General features: G+C 43.2%; 1 protein-coding gene across 1 annotated transcript in view; it reads left to right on the forward strand.

The window, feature by feature from the left end:
* Nucleotides 1-435: 435 nt before the first annotated feature.
* ecpas (Ecm29 proteasome adaptor and scaffold) overlaps nucleotides 436-17,975 on the forward strand; it is a 29,733-nt gene continuing 12,193 nt past the window's right edge. Inside the window, exons 1-29 of the mRNA XM_079729417.1 lie at nucleotides 436-465; nucleotides 1,187-1,317; nucleotides 1,589-1,705; nucleotides 2,236-2,354; nucleotides 2,682-2,831; nucleotides 2,972-3,143; nucleotides 3,235-3,374; nucleotides 3,794-3,872; nucleotides 3,964-4,083; nucleotides 4,901-4,986; nucleotides 5,199-5,274; nucleotides 5,683-5,732; nucleotides 5,835-5,901; nucleotides 6,127-6,249; nucleotides 6,506-6,609; nucleotides 7,071-7,194; nucleotides 7,538-7,618; nucleotides 8,161-8,377; nucleotides 8,481-8,572; nucleotides 12,779-12,913; nucleotides 13,065-13,227; nucleotides 13,539-13,711; nucleotides 15,317-15,418; nucleotides 15,523-15,646; nucleotides 16,443-16,588; nucleotides 16,967-17,021; nucleotides 17,182-17,296; nucleotides 17,494-17,562; nucleotides 17,699-17,816. Coding sequence (XP_079585543.1) covers nucleotides 444-465; nucleotides 1,187-1,317; nucleotides 1,589-1,705; nucleotides 2,236-2,354; nucleotides 2,682-2,831; nucleotides 2,972-3,143; nucleotides 3,235-3,374; nucleotides 3,794-3,872; nucleotides 3,964-4,083; nucleotides 4,901-4,986; nucleotides 5,199-5,274; nucleotides 5,683-5,732; nucleotides 5,835-5,901; nucleotides 6,127-6,249; nucleotides 6,506-6,609; nucleotides 7,071-7,194; nucleotides 7,538-7,618; nucleotides 8,161-8,377; nucleotides 8,481-8,572; nucleotides 12,779-12,913; nucleotides 13,065-13,227; nucleotides 13,539-13,711; nucleotides 15,317-15,418; nucleotides 15,523-15,646; nucleotides 16,443-16,588; nucleotides 16,967-17,021; nucleotides 17,182-17,296; nucleotides 17,494-17,562; nucleotides 17,699-17,816 — 3,270 coding nt within the window. The 5' untranslated portion in view covers nucleotides 436-443. The remainder of the gene's footprint in view (nucleotides 466-1,186; nucleotides 1,318-1,588; nucleotides 1,706-2,235; nucleotides 2,355-2,681; nucleotides 2,832-2,971; nucleotides 3,144-3,234; nucleotides 3,375-3,793; nucleotides 3,873-3,963; nucleotides 4,084-4,900; nucleotides 4,987-5,198; nucleotides 5,275-5,682; nucleotides 5,733-5,834; nucleotides 5,902-6,126; nucleotides 6,250-6,505; nucleotides 6,610-7,070; nucleotides 7,195-7,537; nucleotides 7,619-8,160; nucleotides 8,378-8,480; nucleotides 8,573-12,778; nucleotides 12,914-13,064; nucleotides 13,228-13,538; nucleotides 13,712-15,316; nucleotides 15,419-15,522; nucleotides 15,647-16,442; nucleotides 16,589-16,966; nucleotides 17,022-17,181; nucleotides 17,297-17,493; nucleotides 17,563-17,698; nucleotides 17,817-17,975) is intronic.

Here is a 17,975-nt window from a genome sequence, read left to right on the forward strand (position 1 = left end):
ATCTCCATGGAAACTCCGATCACTGCGTATTCAGATCTGGTGCTCGGTTTACAGACAACGAATTATATATTATAACATAATAATAAGCTTGTACGAAAAGAGTCCCCACCTGTAACTCAAAACAATTGGATACATGTAAAATACTTTTAAAATATATTTTTTTGATTAATTAGACAAATAATAATAATGTGTTTAAATTAGTGAAACATACTTTATCACCCGTTGTTTAACTAAACAGTAGTTCCCTATATGAAATTGATTTTCGTACGTACAATTATAAAGAGTTAATCTATGATACTTTTGGTCCTCTTTATTGGGTATATGGAGTGTATTATCAATAGTATGCCATCGATCGGACGGGTATTCTGTGTGTTGAGAGGAGTGGCACACCGGCGTGCAGTAGCGCTCCGTAAACTGGGAGGGTCGCCAGTGACTCTGCAAATATGGCTGCTCAGGATGAACTCAGTAAGTTTCTCTATTGCGTTAGTGCTTATTTGTTCAATCTATTTCAGTATTGCCTGTGCAAGTGACTGGTGGGCGTCTGTTTAAGTGAACTGCTGTTTCTAATGTTATCATTTCAGCTGATGATGAATAATACACGTTTGTAGTAACGTTACATTTAAAAGACTGGTGCAGGGACATTAGCATGGGAAGCTACCGGCCTTTGCTAACTAGCGTGCTAACGTCAGAGGCCATTTTCCCAGTCATGGTGAAAATGAAAGTATCGCAGTTTAATAATTTGCCATTAAATGATCATGAATGGTGTGTTTATTGTGCCGTTAATGTGTTATTGAAACACGGAGTTGAATTGTCACATTGTCATGTGAGATTGGAGTCTGAACAGCGGTGAGTCAGTGTGTAGCCCCAGTGAGGCATGCCTACATAACATGTATGTTTGGTGATAATTGCAGCACAAGACACGCTCATCAGAGCCACCAAATCTAGGAATACTCTTATTTCAGTAATTTCCATTTAGCTCTCATCGTAACATGTCTTTAGATCTTAATTGCCAGCTTTCACAGTGCAAGCCATGCAAGTTATTCCCATCGTGTGAGTTGCATCACTACCATTAAATGAACAAAAACGTAGCTGTCTTTAAACAATGACTCGTCAGAGCATAGCAGGTGATTCTTTGACAGAGTGGAACAGATCTTTAAGGCCCATGTCGTTTTCCTTTGTCTGACAGATCAGTTGGAACGAGTGTTCCTTCGCTTGGGCCATGCAGAAACAGATGACCAGCTACAGGACATTATATCCAAGTTCCTACCCCCTGTACTCCTTAAACTCTCCAGTGTCCAAGAGGGCGTACGGAAGAAGGTAATACATAGATTAATATTTGGCAGCATGCTTTGTATCAAAACTGAGATTTTCTATTTCACACACATTATTTATCCAACAGGGATTTGTATTATCTGTCAGTTATTCACGCAACCACAATTCCAAAACCTGATTTTCTGCTAATTTAATTATCCTTCAAAAAGAGAATACACAATCACTTTTGAAGTCATTTTCTTATTACAGTGGAGTTACTGTATCATGAGTGTTTCCTTGCTAACAAACGTTGACCTTTCCCTGCCTGTTGTGCTAGGTCATGGAGCTGCTGGTCCACCTGAACAAAAGGATCAAGAGCAGACCCAGAATCCAACTGCCGGTGGAAACCCTCCTCGTCCAGTACCAGGACCCCGCAGCCGCTTCCTTTGTTACGGTAAAATAATAATCATGTGGCAGAGAGTGAGATCGCCCAGCGTCTTCTGTACGAAAGCAAAACCCATAGGAAAGCAAATGGATTCACCGCATTTAATGTTGCATACAAGATTGTGAAATATGAGTCCCGTACCTTCCTGTATTGGAAGATAATTGGTCCCGGGGAACTCTTTCAATTTTGCCATTGCTTAAACCGTGCCATTTAAGGCGTTGTTATCTTGAAAATATTTCAGGGTCAAATATTAAATGCAGCACAACTGTATATCTTACTTAGGTGAAATGTATTTACATTTGAATTGTGTTTAATCTGCATATATTACTTTCATTTAACTCATAATGCGTTGCCTGTTGGCCATCAACAGGCTCTTAAAATAGGACCACGTGATCCAAAAGGATATTCTCTACTTTGATAGTGGTGTTTATAGGGTCACGTGACTGTGACCAGAGAGCAGTTTAGCTATTTATAGAAATGTGTACGTTGTTGACCAGGGTGCGGGTTGTCACCATGTATGTGTGTTTTTGTTGTTCTAGAATTTCACCATCATCTACATCAAGATGGGCTACCCCCGTCTAGAAGTGGACAAACAATGTGAGCTCGCCCCAACTCTGCTCACTGCCATGGAGGGTAAACCACAGCCACAGCAGGACAGGTACACACACAGAGCACACACCCACCAACAGTCGCACAAGAGGAAGCATTTTCCAACCAAGAAAGAAAAATCACCTACTCTTTTCAGAGTGAAGTTATTTCGATTTTTTTCTTTACAGCGTACATTGCTGTTTCATGTATAATAATAAATACAACGGAGAGAATCTGTTGCCTTTTGAGACGCACCATATTTCAGAATTGGTGCCTTTTATTTCAATAAATGTTCATGGTTTTATTCAAGTCTTAGGAATTGTAGTGTATTTAGTCTCCTCCCAGGATCCTAATGTTTGAGTTTATTCTTTCTTCTGTTAATTCCCTCCGGCCCCAGCTTGATGCACCTGCTGATCCCCACGCTGTACCACATGAAGTACCCGGGGGACGCCTCAAAGAAGGCCTCTCCTTTCATACTGATGGAGAGACCCAAGACAGTCCAGCTGCTGCTTGAGTTCATGCTGGAGGTCCTTCTCATGCCCTATGGGTGAGCAGCAGCACACTCTCCTATGGATAAATATGGATTTATTCTGATATATATTGCCATACATTTCCAAAACCTCTTTATAGCATTTAATTCATATTCAAAACCTTCCTGGGGAGTCAAATCGTTATTTTTGCCTGCAGGTTTGTGCTGAACGAGTCACCCACCCGACCCAGTCCCCCCTCCCCCCAGGGAGGTGCAGTGGCTGGGGCAGCCCCTGGCCAGGGTCTCCCCCAGCCTCCCCCAGGCATGAGCGTCTACGCTGCCAAGAGGGTGATTGGAGAGGCCCAGTGGAGTGCTGAGCAGCTGGAGCAGGTATGCAGTGCCCCCCCCCCCCCCCCCCCCCCCTTTCACTCATGGACATGATTGCATTGACTCATGGTGGACGTCTGCGTGTTCTCGGCAGTGTAAGCTGGGCATCGTGAAGTTCATCGAGGCGGAGCAGGTGCCCGAGGTGGAGACGGTGGTGCACCTGGTGGTGGCCTCCAGCGACACCCGGCACAGCGTGGCCACCGCAGCCGACCTGGAGCTGAAGAGCAAACAGAGGTGGGTGGCACGGCCCCCGGGATGTTTACCCCCACACACAGAGTCCATGGTGCATCCTCAAAGATGCTGTCCCTGTGTGCGTCATACATCAATGTGCTGCCTTCTGTTGATTAACATACAATAAAAGATACGTTATATACATGTGTACATATATTACTCACTAATACAACTATCATTTCATAAAACCTGATAGTTTAAGATTAAGGCATCACAGGTGTTCCCCGTTGAAGCACTTGCAAAAAAGAGGATTTAGTATCATGAACTAAACAAACTACAAATACAACTTGTAATGGATGAGATGTTGTATCCCCTCCACCCACATATAAACCCTCACTATGGTGCATTGAAGTTCTTAAATAGATTAATTATGTTTTGATGGAAAGGCTTCTACTCTGACCCACATGTGTTCCTCTCCTCAGCATTGTTGACTGGAACAATCCTCTGATCATCAACAAGATGTACAAGGTCTACCTGGGTGACATTCCCCTCAAAACAAAGGTCAGTGTTCAGCTGACTCGGTTCATGTCAGTTTATGTTTATGAGATGTTTTTTTATGATGTAACATAATGACGGTGTGGGTTGATTCTAGGGAGTGGCTGTAAAACAAGAGCTCAAGCACGAGCCAGTGAGCACCCGGGTTAAACTGAAGATCCTGCCTCACCTGCTGCGCTCACGGCTAGCTGCGGAGTGCTTCCCTGCCAACATCCAGGTAACATGAACTGAAAGCTATTGACACAAAATGTAGACACTATATAAAGTAATTTACCATTTGGTAATATGAACACTAGATAAAGACAATAACCATGTGATAATATGAACACCATATAAAGACATTAACAATCTGGTAATATAAACACTATATAACGATATGAAACCATGTGGTAATATGAACACTATATAAAGAGATTAACCATGTCGAAATATAAAAATTATATGAAGACATGAACCATGTGGTAATATGAACACTACATAAAGACATGAACCATGTGATAATATGAACACTACATAAGGACATGAACCATGTGATAATATGAATACTACATAAAGACATGAACCATGTGATAATATGAACACTACATAAAGACATGAACCATGTGATAATATGAACACTACATAAAGACATGAACCATGTGGTAATATAAAGACAATAAACATGTGGTAATATGAACACTACATAAAGACAATAACACTTAATATAGACACTATATAAAGACATTAAACATGTGGTAATATAAACACTATATAAAGCCATTAAACATGTGATAATATAAACACTAAAAACAGACATTAAACACGTAATATAAACACTAAATAAAGACATCAAACACAAGCTTGTTTGCACGATTCACTAGGACAGATACTAACTCTGAATAAAATATACTCCACACACTCATGCACATATCGCTGCATTCATTGCACCTGTTTCAACACCTTCTCAAGTTAATGTTTATGCCACAGGGTTATGTGTCTTCATAGTAAGGGGGTGTGTGTCCTATGTGTCCTCACATGTTAATCTGTGTCATCAGGTGGTGTATGATGGTCTGTTCGGAGCCAGCACCAACAACAAGCTACTGTCTCTGACCCTGCAGTTTGTCCACCACATCTGTATGGTGTAAGAACACTACTTACTACCCTTTTTAGTAGCTACCTCAGTTAAACACATTGTGTGTATTTATTTTACTATCATTTTTGTCCTGTTGAAATCAAATAGTTTGTTTTTAAAGTTTCCCTGGAATTCCGTCAATTTCCTTTTCCCAATTACCAAACAATGTGCTTTTAAAAAAAAAAAATTGTATCCATCTAATTTGTAAAAAATTTGAATAGGTGCCCTGACAGTAACAAACCTCTTGGGCTGATGCTGCTGAACGGGCTGACCAAGCTCATCAATGAATATAAGGAGGTAGATCCAACAACACAACTTCCACGCTAAATACTACCACAGTAACTCCTCCCATACTACCAAAGCTATTTCTTCCATACTAACTCTAACTCCACCCTTACAACTACTGTAACTCTTCACATACTACCGCAATGACCCTCCCATACTACCACAGTAACTCTACCCGTACTACTTCTGTTACTCCTCCCAGACTACCACAGTTACTCCTTCCATACTACCACTGTGACTCCACCTATACTATCTCCAACTCCTCCCATTATAACACTGTAAATCCTGGAATAATACCACTGTAACTCACCCATACTACCACAGTAACTCCTTCCATAATACCACAGTAACTCACCCATACTACCTCTGTGACCCCTTCCATAAAACTTCTAGCTACTTACCTCTTGACTCTGTTTGCAGGATCCTAAGCTACTTTGTCTTGCGTACTCTGCTGTTGGGAAACTCTCCAGGTATTGACTATCAAAATAGCTATTTTAGTATTATTGATTTGATGTTGAATTGTAGATTTATTGTGTATATTTCAATTTGTACTCATCTCCTCTCTCTGCTAGCCGCATGCCCCAACTCTTCACTAAGGATATTGCATTGGTGCAGCAGTTCTTTGAATCAATGTGCAAGGTAAATTTGGGTAATTAAGATGTATACGATATTGGAGGCTGTTGTTTCTGAATCGCAGACCTCTGTTTTCAATCCATGAAATCATTTGTTGCTGCTATATATGGTGTAGTAAGTACCTGTTTTAATATGCAGTTTATTTTAGAATAATGACCGGCTCATTGGACATTATCCCTACTGGCCTTCTGCCATTGTTGTTTTTTTAAACATTTCCCTGCTGTATCGCAGGAGGAGTCCGATGTTCGCCTGGCCATCCAGGAGGCCCTCTCCATGATGGTGGGGGCGTACACCAACCTACAGGGTGCCTTGCTCAACCTCATGGAGGCCCTGGTGGCAGCCTACATCGTCAAGGTAGGTCGGCCGGCTCGATCTAGATCTGTGGTCAAGCGCGAGAATCAAGTGTTCTCTTCGGTTATTCATTCTTTAATAGGTAAGAGCTGAGTGATTATGGGGTAGTAGGGTTAGTAGGGAGGAAGAGTTTAGTAGCGGTTTAATGGGTTCTCAGCCGAAAGGTTGCGGCTTTGAACCCCAATGTTGCCGTCGCGTTTGGACGGTCATGCACCGCCCCGTACGTTTCCTCACACTCCACTGGGTTCCTTCTCTCCAGCCGGAGGTGCAGGTGCGCCAGGTGGCCATGAAGTTTGCCAGCACGGTGTTTGCCAGGGACCACGTGTCCTCCAGATACCTGCTGCTGCTGGCGGCGGGAGACCCGTACGTACACACGCTACATCCACCACGACGGGCCCCAAACCAAACATCACTTGTCTGTATTCATGAACCCTTAAAGGTGGAGCTGGTCCCCTCCAATTATCAAAATGTCAAAAAAATGTCTCCTGCCACACTTCTGGGGCGTGGCTGTATTGCTGTTCAGGCTTTCTCTATTCCGACGATTAAGGCGGGTGCAGCCAGAATGTATTTTCGACTGGCAGTAATAATTGAAGCATGCAGTTAACCCATAGAGGGCATTTTGAATAAATCCTCACGTCTTATCCTATGTTTTTGTGCATTGAATTAAAGGTTTGAACCAGGATCAATTCATACCACTGTAACTGTGTCCCTTTTAATATCCAATAAGTTGTTTTAGAGTTGCATTTATTTTTATTTTAGTTCACCCCAGTGAACTGTTGTGGATGATGGTGATGGTGATAGTGGGTGTGTGTTTGGTATCCCAGGAGGGAGGAAGTGGCTGGGGAAGCTCAGAGGGCACTGAAGATTGTTCCCAACAAGAAATCAGAGAAGGAGGGATCCAAACCCATGCCTTCCTTCCCAGACATGGTGGCCTACGTCCAGGAGAAGGTAAGGCCCTTACGCCCAGCTACCTGGAGTGGAAAGCACATTGTTTTCCTAGGAAGATAAATGTTCTATAGAAATTCAACATTTATGCCCCACGATTAATGTTTACCACCTTGTGTTCCTGCAAGGTTTGCTTTCTTAGAATGTTTTTTGTATTTGGACCAGAAAGTAGGAAATTTATTATTTTTTACAACTGTAGTCAGACCTTTTTGATATTAAGTACTTTGGCATTTCAGTTTGAAATGCTCAGAATATAGATGTAGATGAGATATTGAATGGATATAAGCATTGCATACGTTGCATACAGTCTGTGGTCCTGAATAAGCTAACATCATTCATTTCCTAGGCCGCTCAGAGGTTGAAGACTCCCGCCAAGTACATTGTAGGAACCACTACTCTTCCGTTTAACCCGTCTGCATTTCGAGAGGTAAAAAATCAACTTTTTGTACACATTCTATCAAATGTCAGTTTGTATGTGCAGTGGGTAGGATGTAATTGCATTTACTGGATATATATTCATAAGTATGTTTTAATTAGAGTACAATCACATGAAAATTTAAATTGTTACCGTAGAATGAGCCCTTCAGCAGGCCAGAATGGACAAGAGGACAGATTTTCAATAAAAAAATCGTAACTCTATTTTACTTGTAAACTTTAGTTTGACAGATTAAATAACTAAAAACAATAAATTAATCTATCAAGGAACCTCATCACTTTACACTGGCTACTCAATGCTGTCTCATGTAATGATACGTAATACCTTACAGGCCAGTAACGGTCACTGTAGCTTATCCTACCTCATTGGAAATAAAGGGGTGAGGGAGGGGGGTATTCAGTTGATTGAAATCTGCAACCTCAACTCTCAACACACTGCACCTTTAAAGGCAGCTAAATTGTTTAAACGTCTGTGATGTCATCTGCCTCCCCTTGACGACCTGTCTGTTGTGCTTCCTCTTCCTATGTCTACAGATCATGCTCTACCTGAGGATGTGCCTGGCCTACAGCGCCGGCACCACGCCGCTCTCCAAGAACCTGGTGGACATGCAGGACGACGCGCCCGCCATCGGCCGCTACATCCACACCCTGCTGACCTCTGACCCCCAGCCCCTAGGGTCAAAGGGTGCCGAGAGCAACCCTGTGCATGTTTACATTGACCTGCTGCAGCAGCTCCTGTCGGCCATAGGAGGTAAAGGCACCTCAGGTTTTACGTTCTCCTTGCATTATTTTTTAATGAGTTTGTGTTTTTCTTACATTTTGATGTTATTATTTTCACTGTTATCCGTCCACAGGGATTCCAGTTATGTACTGTCTTCTGGAAGTGGTCTCTGTGTATCCAGAAAAGCTGGCGCCGATATTTGTTGAGAAAATTGACTGGATTAAAGTAAGTTAATATTCCCTGGACTCTCTCCTGCTGTTGGTGGTCATGTATTAAGCTTTATTGGGGTTGGATCCATTGCCTTGTGGTGTATGAAATATTATATTTATGATTAGAGATAGACCGATATGGTTTTTTCAGGGCCGATACCGATTATTAGTAGTCAAGGGGGCCGATAACCGATATTTGGAGCCGATATTAATTTACAGAAAAAGGGAAAAGATTGGGGTCAAAATTTTGAATAATACAAACTCCAACACTTAACTTAATTTATGAAGTTGTTTAATAAACACAACAGCTTATCAGATTTGCAACATAACACATTCTAAACAAATAAATGGCTCACTAAAATTTTCCTGAACTGAACTGAATTATTAATTTTTTACTTATCTTTCTTTTAAGTTCAAACAAAAACAAAAAGTGCAGGGTGTTCTAATGAAGTTGACTGAAAATTTAAATAAATAAATAGTTCCCTAGTTAAACAGCCATTATTGTCCAACAGTTTTCTCAACAGACAGACGGTGCTTTGCTGTCAGTTTCTGCAGCTTCTCATGTGGCTTACACGCACGCACGCACACACACACACACACACACACACACACACACACACACACACACACACACACACACACACACACACACACACACACACACACACACACACACACACTATTCTCTAGCTATCCCCTAAACGTGCTTCCCTGCAATAAAACAAACTGAATTTCTCTCTCTCTCTCTCTCACACACACTTCTTACTTTTATCACTGACTATCTCCCAATCAATATTATCAGCAACCTTGTTTCAAGTGATTAAGCCGTTAAAAAACACTAAATAGCCTACAGCATCTGCACTTTAATAATCAGTGTTTATCATAGGAACAGACAGCTGCTGCTAACGTATTGGGCCTCACAGTAACGTTAGTAGTCGTGGGTTGTAGAGTTTCGCTACAGTCTGCTGAGCGTCTAGAGCCAGAGAAGGAGAAAGCGGACCGCTGGGCTAACGTTACACTAAAAGCTGATCAGCCTTCACCTTAAAGCCTAAGAGCTCGAGGGGCTCCGTGGTTACGCAGTTGGATAGCGCATTACGCAGTTGTAGAAGTATAAACACCGCTTAACGTGCTTCCCTGCAATAAAACTGGACTGAATTGAGTTGGCCGATGACGATATGCGTCAAATAGTCGAATATCGGCACCGGTAGTCGGCCTGGCCGATAATCAGTCGATCCCTGTTTTTGATACATAAAATTAAGGCCATCCTAAATGTTGGCTGGTCACACACAATGGTTAGAGATCCCACACCTGACAAAGCTTCACCAGCTTCACCCTTGAAGTTTCCCCATCTCATTTCTATTTACATACAGTGGGGCAAAAAAGTATTTAGTCAGCCACCAATTGTGTGAGTTCTCCCACTTAAAAAGATGAGAGAGGCCTGTAATTTTCATCATAGGTATACCTCAGCTATGAGAGACAAAATGAAAAAAAAATAAAAATACTTTGTTACATGCCCTTTGTTGGCAATGACAGAGGTCAAACGTTTTCTGTAAGTCTTTACAAGGTTTTCACACACTGCTGCTGGTATTTTGGCCCATTCCTCCATGCAGATCTCCTCTAGAGCAGTGATGTTTTTGGGCCTTCGTTGGGCAACACAGACTTTCAGCTCCCTCCAAAGATTTTCTATGGGGTTGAGATCTGGAGACTGGCTAGCCCACTCCAGGACCTTGAAATGCTTCTTACGAAGCCACTCCTTCGTTGCCCGGGCGGTGTGTTTGGGGTCATTGTCATGCTGAAAGACCCAGCCACGTTTCATCAGTGCCCTTGCTGATGGAAGGAGGTTTTCACTCAAAATCTCACGATACATGGCCCCATTCATTCTTTCCGTCACATGGATCAGACGTCCTGGTCCCTTGGCAGAAAAACAGCCCCAAAGCATGATGTTTCCACCCCCATGCTTCACTGTATGTATGGTGTTCTTTGGATGGAACTCAGCATTCTTTCTCCTCCAAACATGACGAGTTGAGTTTTTACCAAAAAGTTCTATTTTGGTTTCATCTGACCATATGACATTCTCCCAATCCTGTTCTGGATCATCCAAATGCTCTCTAGCAAACTTCAAACGGGCCCGGACATGCACTGGCTTTAGCAGGGGGACACGTCTGGCACTGCAGGATTTGAGTCCCTGGCGGCGTAGTGTGTTAGTGATGGTAGCCTTTGTTACTTTGGTCCCAGCTCTCTGGAGGTCATTCACTAGGTCCTCCCGTGTGGTTCTGGGATTTTTGTTCACCGTTCTTGTGATAATTTTGACCCCACAGGGTGAGATCTTGCGTGGAGCCCCAGATCGAGGGAGATTATCAGTGGTCTTGTATGTATTCCATTTCCTAATAATTGCTCCCACAGTTGATTTCTTCACACCAAGCTGCTTACCTATTGCAGATTCAGACTTCGCAGCCTGGTGCAGGTCTACAATTGTGTTTCTGGTGTCCTTTGACAGCTCTTTGGTCTTGGCCATAGTGGAGTTTGGAGTGTGACTGTTTGAGGTTGTGGACAGGAGTCTTTTATACTGATAAGGAGTTCAGACAGGAGCCTTTAATACAGGTAACGAGTGGAGGACAGAGGAGCCTCTTAAAGAAGAAGTTACAGGTCTGTGACAGCCAGAAATCTTGCTGGTTTGTAGGTGACCAAATACTTATTTTCCACCATAATTTGCAAATAAATTCTTAAAAAATCAGACAATGTGATTTTCTGGATTTTTTTTTTCATTTTGTCTCTCATAGCTGAGGTTTACCTATGATGAAAATTACAGGCCTCTCGTCTTTTTAAGTGGGAGAACTTGCACAATTGGTGGCTGACTAAATACTTTTTTGCCCCACTGTATGCGTCATACCTGCAAACTTGTCGCTTTTCGGCGACAATCGCCGTTTTCTTGGTCAATTGGGTCATTCACTTGAATCGCGTGAATGACCCGGAGAGTTTTTTTTTTCGGGGAAGGCTGTCCTTCATATGAAACATTATTGGGTGATTGTTATATTTGACATTTCTCTGGGCCAATCGGAATCTCAGCACTTGCTTCAGAATCTTGAAGCACACAGCGCCAACTTAGCTCGCCTTTGGATGAGACGCCTGGCTACCACGCGAGTCTAATGGAAACTGTTAACGTCAATTTGAAGTAGGGGTGTAGGCCTACGGTATAAACGGTATAGAAAGTACACCAGTGTGAATTTGTGCTACGGTATGGATTTTGACGTTACCGTGTGACTGGTAGACAGTGTTGTGTGTAACGCGTAACGAAGTAATGCGTTAATACAGTAACCTAACTACTTTTTCATGTAAAAAGTAAAGTTACGCGCAACTACTGAAAATATGGTAACGAAACATAGTTCCTTTTTCAATTTGGCGCCACGGCACTTTGCCCAGGGACAGATTTGACAGCGATACTGCCTTCTCAGGCAGTATGCTATCGCGCAAGCACGCAGGCGCGCAGCAAGCGCTCCTGCGTGCTTGCGCAATAGTCCCTTCACGAGCTCTCATTCCACACCGTACGAGACAGACGCTGGTAGCGTGAAGCTGTCTCTGCAGTCAGACATTGCTACCGCAGGCATTTTGAAAGGCAGTCCTTACGACAAAATGCTAGCGGTGGAACGAGATAACAAACGTGGTCACTGTTTACCTGTGTAAGGACATGGTTCCCTTTCAAAATATCGATAAAAATGTCGGGCTTTAAAGAGATGGTCAAAACACTCGATCCCAGGTACGCGTTACCTGCCCGCACACACTTCAGCCAAATTGAGATGCCAAAACTATACGGCAAGGTCCGCAAGCAAGTGGAGAAACAAATCCATACTATTAAACATTAGTGTTTAATAGTAGTACTGCACGAACGTAGACCGAGTACTGCACGAACGTAGACCTTGCATAAAGTTAGTAAATTCGAACAACATAGGGCTATTTAGATAAATAAATTGGTAAGGGTGTTGTCCTAGGCTAATACACCAACAGCAAATTTCTATATAATAAAGGGCTACATTTTGCATCCAAGTCTGTCATTTGAAATCTTTCCATTGTATTGTGTAATGCTACAACATCCGTAATGAATATTCACGCTAAATCCCGCCCAGGGTAGCTCAGAATTCGAGTAGCCGTATTTCTCGAAACAGTTTGGAGTTTGCAGGTCTGATGTATAGGTGATTGATTCCTCTCTATATGTAATGTCTTCCAGAGTCTGATGAACACCAACAAGGAGGACATGAGGGAGCTAGCTGCCCAGCTCTATGCCGTGGTGGTCTCCACCATGTCTGGCAGTGAGCTGAACACCGCTGTTCACAACCTGGTCAAGATCACCAAAGACAACCACGTGCGTGACTGCCCTCCATCTGCTTCTGTTGAATGATATATGAACGCTTTCATTCTGTTTACTTTAGACAGTGAGATATTGATGCAAGGTCAATATTGGTACTAAATTATTTGTCTGACTAACCATGTTATTTGTTGCTGCGCGATGACAGAGCCCCGAAACCCAACACGGCGCCATTTTGGCTCTGGGCTACATGGTGGGCAGATACATGAGCAAGAGGAAGGAGTTCACCATTGACGATTCTCCCAATAAGATGGAGACCGGCGTGTCCAAGGACGATGATGATCTTGTTTCCTTGGCAACCAAGACCATTGGTACGTATTCTCGTGCAGGCGTGCCCTGGGACCACTAGAATGGAAGCGGGCGCTAATGAAAGTCTGTTAAGTATTACTGGCCCCCGTCACTGTCACTCAAACATTATGAGGTCCTCCAATAACGGCAAGTTTCAAATCCGACAGTGAGCATGCAATGCTTACACTGCTCAAACAGCTGAGTCAATCTCCTGAAATTGGGGAATGAAAAGGGTCGGGATTTATTGTCCTTGATCCTCCGATTTCTTTTGAAGGTTCCTACTGCCTTGGTTAGTCACTGGCCCCTGTGTGTATTGTGTGTGTGTCCCTCCCAGGTTCCTTCCTGGACAACAGCAGTGCATTACTGGCCGTGGCAGCCTGCACTGCCTTGGGGGAGGTGGGCCGCAGCGGGTCCTTGTTGATCCCTGCGGAGGGAGAAGGCTTCACCAAACTGTCCACCGTGGACAACCTGCTGGCCCGGATCCCCTCTGGCAAGGAGACCCTCAAGGTGTGTATATGTGTGTGTGTGTGTGTGTGTGTTGATGTGTGCCTCCTGATAGCCATTGTCCATTATCCTCGTATTCACAAAAAATGTGTGCGCCATGGTCAATTCGTTTTATACTGTATATATATCCTTTAAGCACAGTTAGTGTCAAAATGCTTCACTGGTCCACATTTTACGAGGCACCCATAACACTAGCCTTTGGGATTTTCCCACCTGGTTCTTCATTTTGGGTCTGACATTGTGTGACAGCATTGGAGCCGTTATCCGCAAACCAGGCTGCAATTGAATCCTTCGGGTAAATGGCACACTGTCAATGTACAAGTCAAGCTCTAAAAGTACTTGTTTTACCACTGACTGTTATATTTGTCAGACAACAATGTAGAAAGGATTGTTTTATAGAAACACAACTTTGATCTTTACCTTTCGCATAATGTTGTTACAACAATGTTATTGTGTGCAACCAAGTATGGCTCAAGTTGAGGTCTCGCTCTGGGCGAGTGGACTTGTGACAGGAAGATAAAGGTGGAAACGTGAGTGAGAGTTGGAGAGGAGTGCCGGCAAGAGGTTGTTTTGTTGTTCGTGTTATCTTAAAGATTAGGGTGCAGGAGGGTTGATATTGTAATGACAACAGGGAAGCAACACGATTTCTGAGTGTCAGACACAATAACATACAAATCAAGCGAAACGTAAAGAAATAAAGTTGTATTTCTCTGTAGGGATCGTTCCATGAAGTCGTCAAATGCTTGTGATAACAATCTGAGCCCGTTGATGGTAAAACCACCTCTTTCAGAGGAACGTACATTGACGGGGTGCTACTGCCGCAAAGGATTACATTGCAGCCAGTTTCACAGATTACATTTCTCGCCCAACACTTGACCAAAAGAGTTGTCTTTTAGTCACTCAGACCCAAATTGATGGAGAAATAGGGTTGGGACCTGGAAATCCCCAAGTTATCCTTTAATCATCATCAAACTGCTGCATTTGGCTTGCATGGCAGCAGTTTCCTTACGGTGCTCAGCTAGTCAAACATCACATGGATCCTCTGGGCCATCTATCCCCCCACCGCGTCTCCTGTCGTTAAACAAACAGCCCTCAAGTCGCACTGACTTGAGGTCCAAATTGCCTTCTTCAATTTACCAATTTACCGTTTTAGTTTCCACTTGATCAGGGCCTCTACCTTTTTTAAAATATTCATAAAGAAGATTTTTTCGAGGCATTCTTTTTTTTCTTTGACCATTTTACTGCCCTACAACAATCGATTTAATGACTGCTTTACGGAAGGACATTAAGCCATATGTACTTCCATAAAGCAGTCGTTAAATTGATATAATGTACTGCGGATTCGACAGTATACACCAAACTAACGGCCTATTTTATGACTGCATATCCCCAATATATTACCCCCTTGTTCGTCTTTTTTTTATGTTTTCGTTTTCACCCATAAATGTTTACTTGCATAAAATAGAAGTGCCTGTGTGCGTGTGTGTGTGTGTTATTTATTGTCCAAGCATAGTCAAATGAGCAGGCAAAGTTAGTTTATCCCTGCTAGTTGTGCACGTAAAACTTTGTACGTGACAAATAAAACTTGAACTGAACTGTGGGTGTCAGATGAAGGAGAGGTCCATCCAGACATTGGGCTCTCTTCCTGTGGGCGATGGAGACTTCCCCCACCAGAAGAAGATCATCCAGGGACTCATGGACTCTGTGGAGGTATGAAGTCCACAAGTTCCACTATCAACCTATCAACTATTTCTAAGTTCTGTTGCTGTTCAACTTGGATTAAATTGTTTTTAATCTCTTGCACGCTCTCTCAGGCCAAGCAGGTGGAGCTCCAGTTCACGGTAGGCGAGGCCATCACAAGCGCTGCCTTGGGAACCAGTTCCGGCGCGGCCAGAGACCCGTGGACCTGCACTGAGGACGAGTACAGCCCACCCAACAGTAAGCACTGAAGTACAGTGTTTGTCCACTAGAGGGCGATGGCGTGCTTTGTACGTTGTAAGAATTGAAAAAACATTTCAGTCAGTGGATAAGAGATGTTAAGCATCATCTGAACCTAAAGAGAATGTTTTTATTCACGAAATGCTCGTCCCTTGACTTTCTCTTCATTTTCTTGTTTTGTAATTTCCGAATGTTGAAAGGATGGTGCAATATGGGTGTGGCTATTTCGGAGCAGGTTATGGGGAGTTTGAAGTGCAAGTTGCAGATTGTTTGAGTTTTAGTTTTTATCTGTTTTGATTTTTGTTTTTTTGGTTGGGTTTTTGATTCGTTCTGTGTTTTTTTTTCTTATCCTTGAAGGTTTTTGCTGTATTAATTTTTTGAGGAGCAAGTGGCAGATTGTTTTGACTTTTACGGTTGGGTTTGTGTTTGGTTCTGTGTTTTTTCGTTTTTCTTGGAACGTTTTTCCTGTATTCAAGGAAAAACCTTCTGAATGACCTGTATTCAAGGAAAAACCTTGAATACAGGAAAAAACCTTCCAAGAAAAAAAATTATAACAGAACCAAACACAAACCCAACCGAAAAAGATAACCACCAAAACAGAAAAAAGGGGAGAAACCTCTGAATGAATGAATGACTCCTGGTTGGTTTCGCACTATTTTTAGCAAATAAGCATAAATTAGACGTACGGTTTCAATCACCCTTCAAGAGTGGCTTTCTCTGAGATATAGTTGGTCATTCAGAAATTGTTCATAGTCAATCCTGATCCATAACAACAAATCTGTCACCATTGCGTCAGATGTGAAGAGCAACGATGTGGTCCCCTGGGTCCTGAACGCGGTGCTGTCGAGGTACATCCCCAGCCAGAACCCCCATGTCCGGCAGGCCGCCTGCATCTGGCTGCTCTCTCTGGTCCGCAAACTGGGAAACCACAATGAGATCAAGGTACCCTGGATTTAAAGATGGACCGAAGGCTGTAGATTCGTACTTCAAATAGTTGTTTAGTTCATCCAACAAATTGCATACGTTCATCTAGTAGCATTTATTGGTAATTACAAAGTATGTTTTCAGTTTTTTGTGTTTATCAAGATGCTTGCACACTTTGCCAAAAAACACAACAAACTCCACTAAACCCCAACATGGGGCCAGTCTGCCGTACCTCTGGGTCGTTGCAGCTGTTGTGTTGTGTTGAACATGTCTCGTCAGTGGCTGTTGACATCCTTGCGTTGGGTTTCAGTTTGTTGGAGCAATGTGCAAGCCCTTTTATTCACATTATTCCTTCTGGCAACCGTGATGTGATTTGTGCTTTGTTCTGTCTCTCAGTCCCACCTGAAGGAGATTCAGACGGCTTTCATCTCCATTCTCTCCGACCCCGACGGTAAGACTAAGATCCCAATGACGTCCGCTCCTGCCCCACTGTTACCCATTGTCTAATTCAGACTTCCTGTCTAACGTTTAGGCAGTAGCACACTGAAAAACCACTCTACCTTTCTGCTCTACGTCCCTTTCTCCATCTCATCCCCGGTCTGTCCTTCCAGAGTTGAGTCAGGACGTGGCGTCTAAAGGCCTGGGCCTGGTCTACGAGATGGGAGGGGAAGCCGACCAGCAGGAGCTGGTGTCCACGCTGGTGGAGACCCTCATGACCGGCAAGCGGTGAGAAAGCGCACTCCTGGTCCAGGCTGCATGGGGCGGTCAGAGAGGCCTTCTGCTGCGTTGTGTGGTGAACCCTAGCTACGGCATAGGGCCTGAGTTGGGGACAGAAGTTGATTATGTGAAAGTAATGACCACTGTCACCAGAATCAACAAGTCGTTTCTGGATACGAAGTGTAATGGTGGTCTGTTCTCTGCAGAGTGAAGCACGCGGTCTCTGAAGACACAGAGGTGTTCCAGGGCGAGGCTTTGGGAAAAGCACCCGACGGGTGAGCTATGTTAACTGAATAGCGTCCATTTATTTCTTTTCAACGTCCTTCACATTTAGATTAGAAGTATTTCAACGTTTCATTAAACATGCTCATGTTTTGAATAACGTTTTTTCATCGCCGTGATTTCTGGCAGTCAAGGGCTGAATACCTACAAGGAGCTGTGCTCACTGGCCAGCGACCTGAACCAACCAGATCTGGTCTACAAGTTCATGAACCTGGCCAATCACCATGCCATGTGGAACTCCCGCAAGGTATAAAAAGCACAGCTGACCCATCAATAGTTATGAATGAAAGGTCAAATATCTGGACCGTGGCAGATTTTCTTTCTACCGAGTAAGCACTTCAGCGTGTATTATATATAATTAATGATTTTAACCTGACTTTAATAAGAATCATTACTGATAGTGATA

Source organism: Pollachius pollachius (genome assembly GCF_949987615.1).
Source record: "Pollachius pollachius genome assembly, chromosome: 2".
NCBI classification, from domain to species: Eukaryota; Metazoa; Chordata; class Actinopteri; order Gadiformes; family Gadidae; genus Pollachius; species Pollachius pollachius.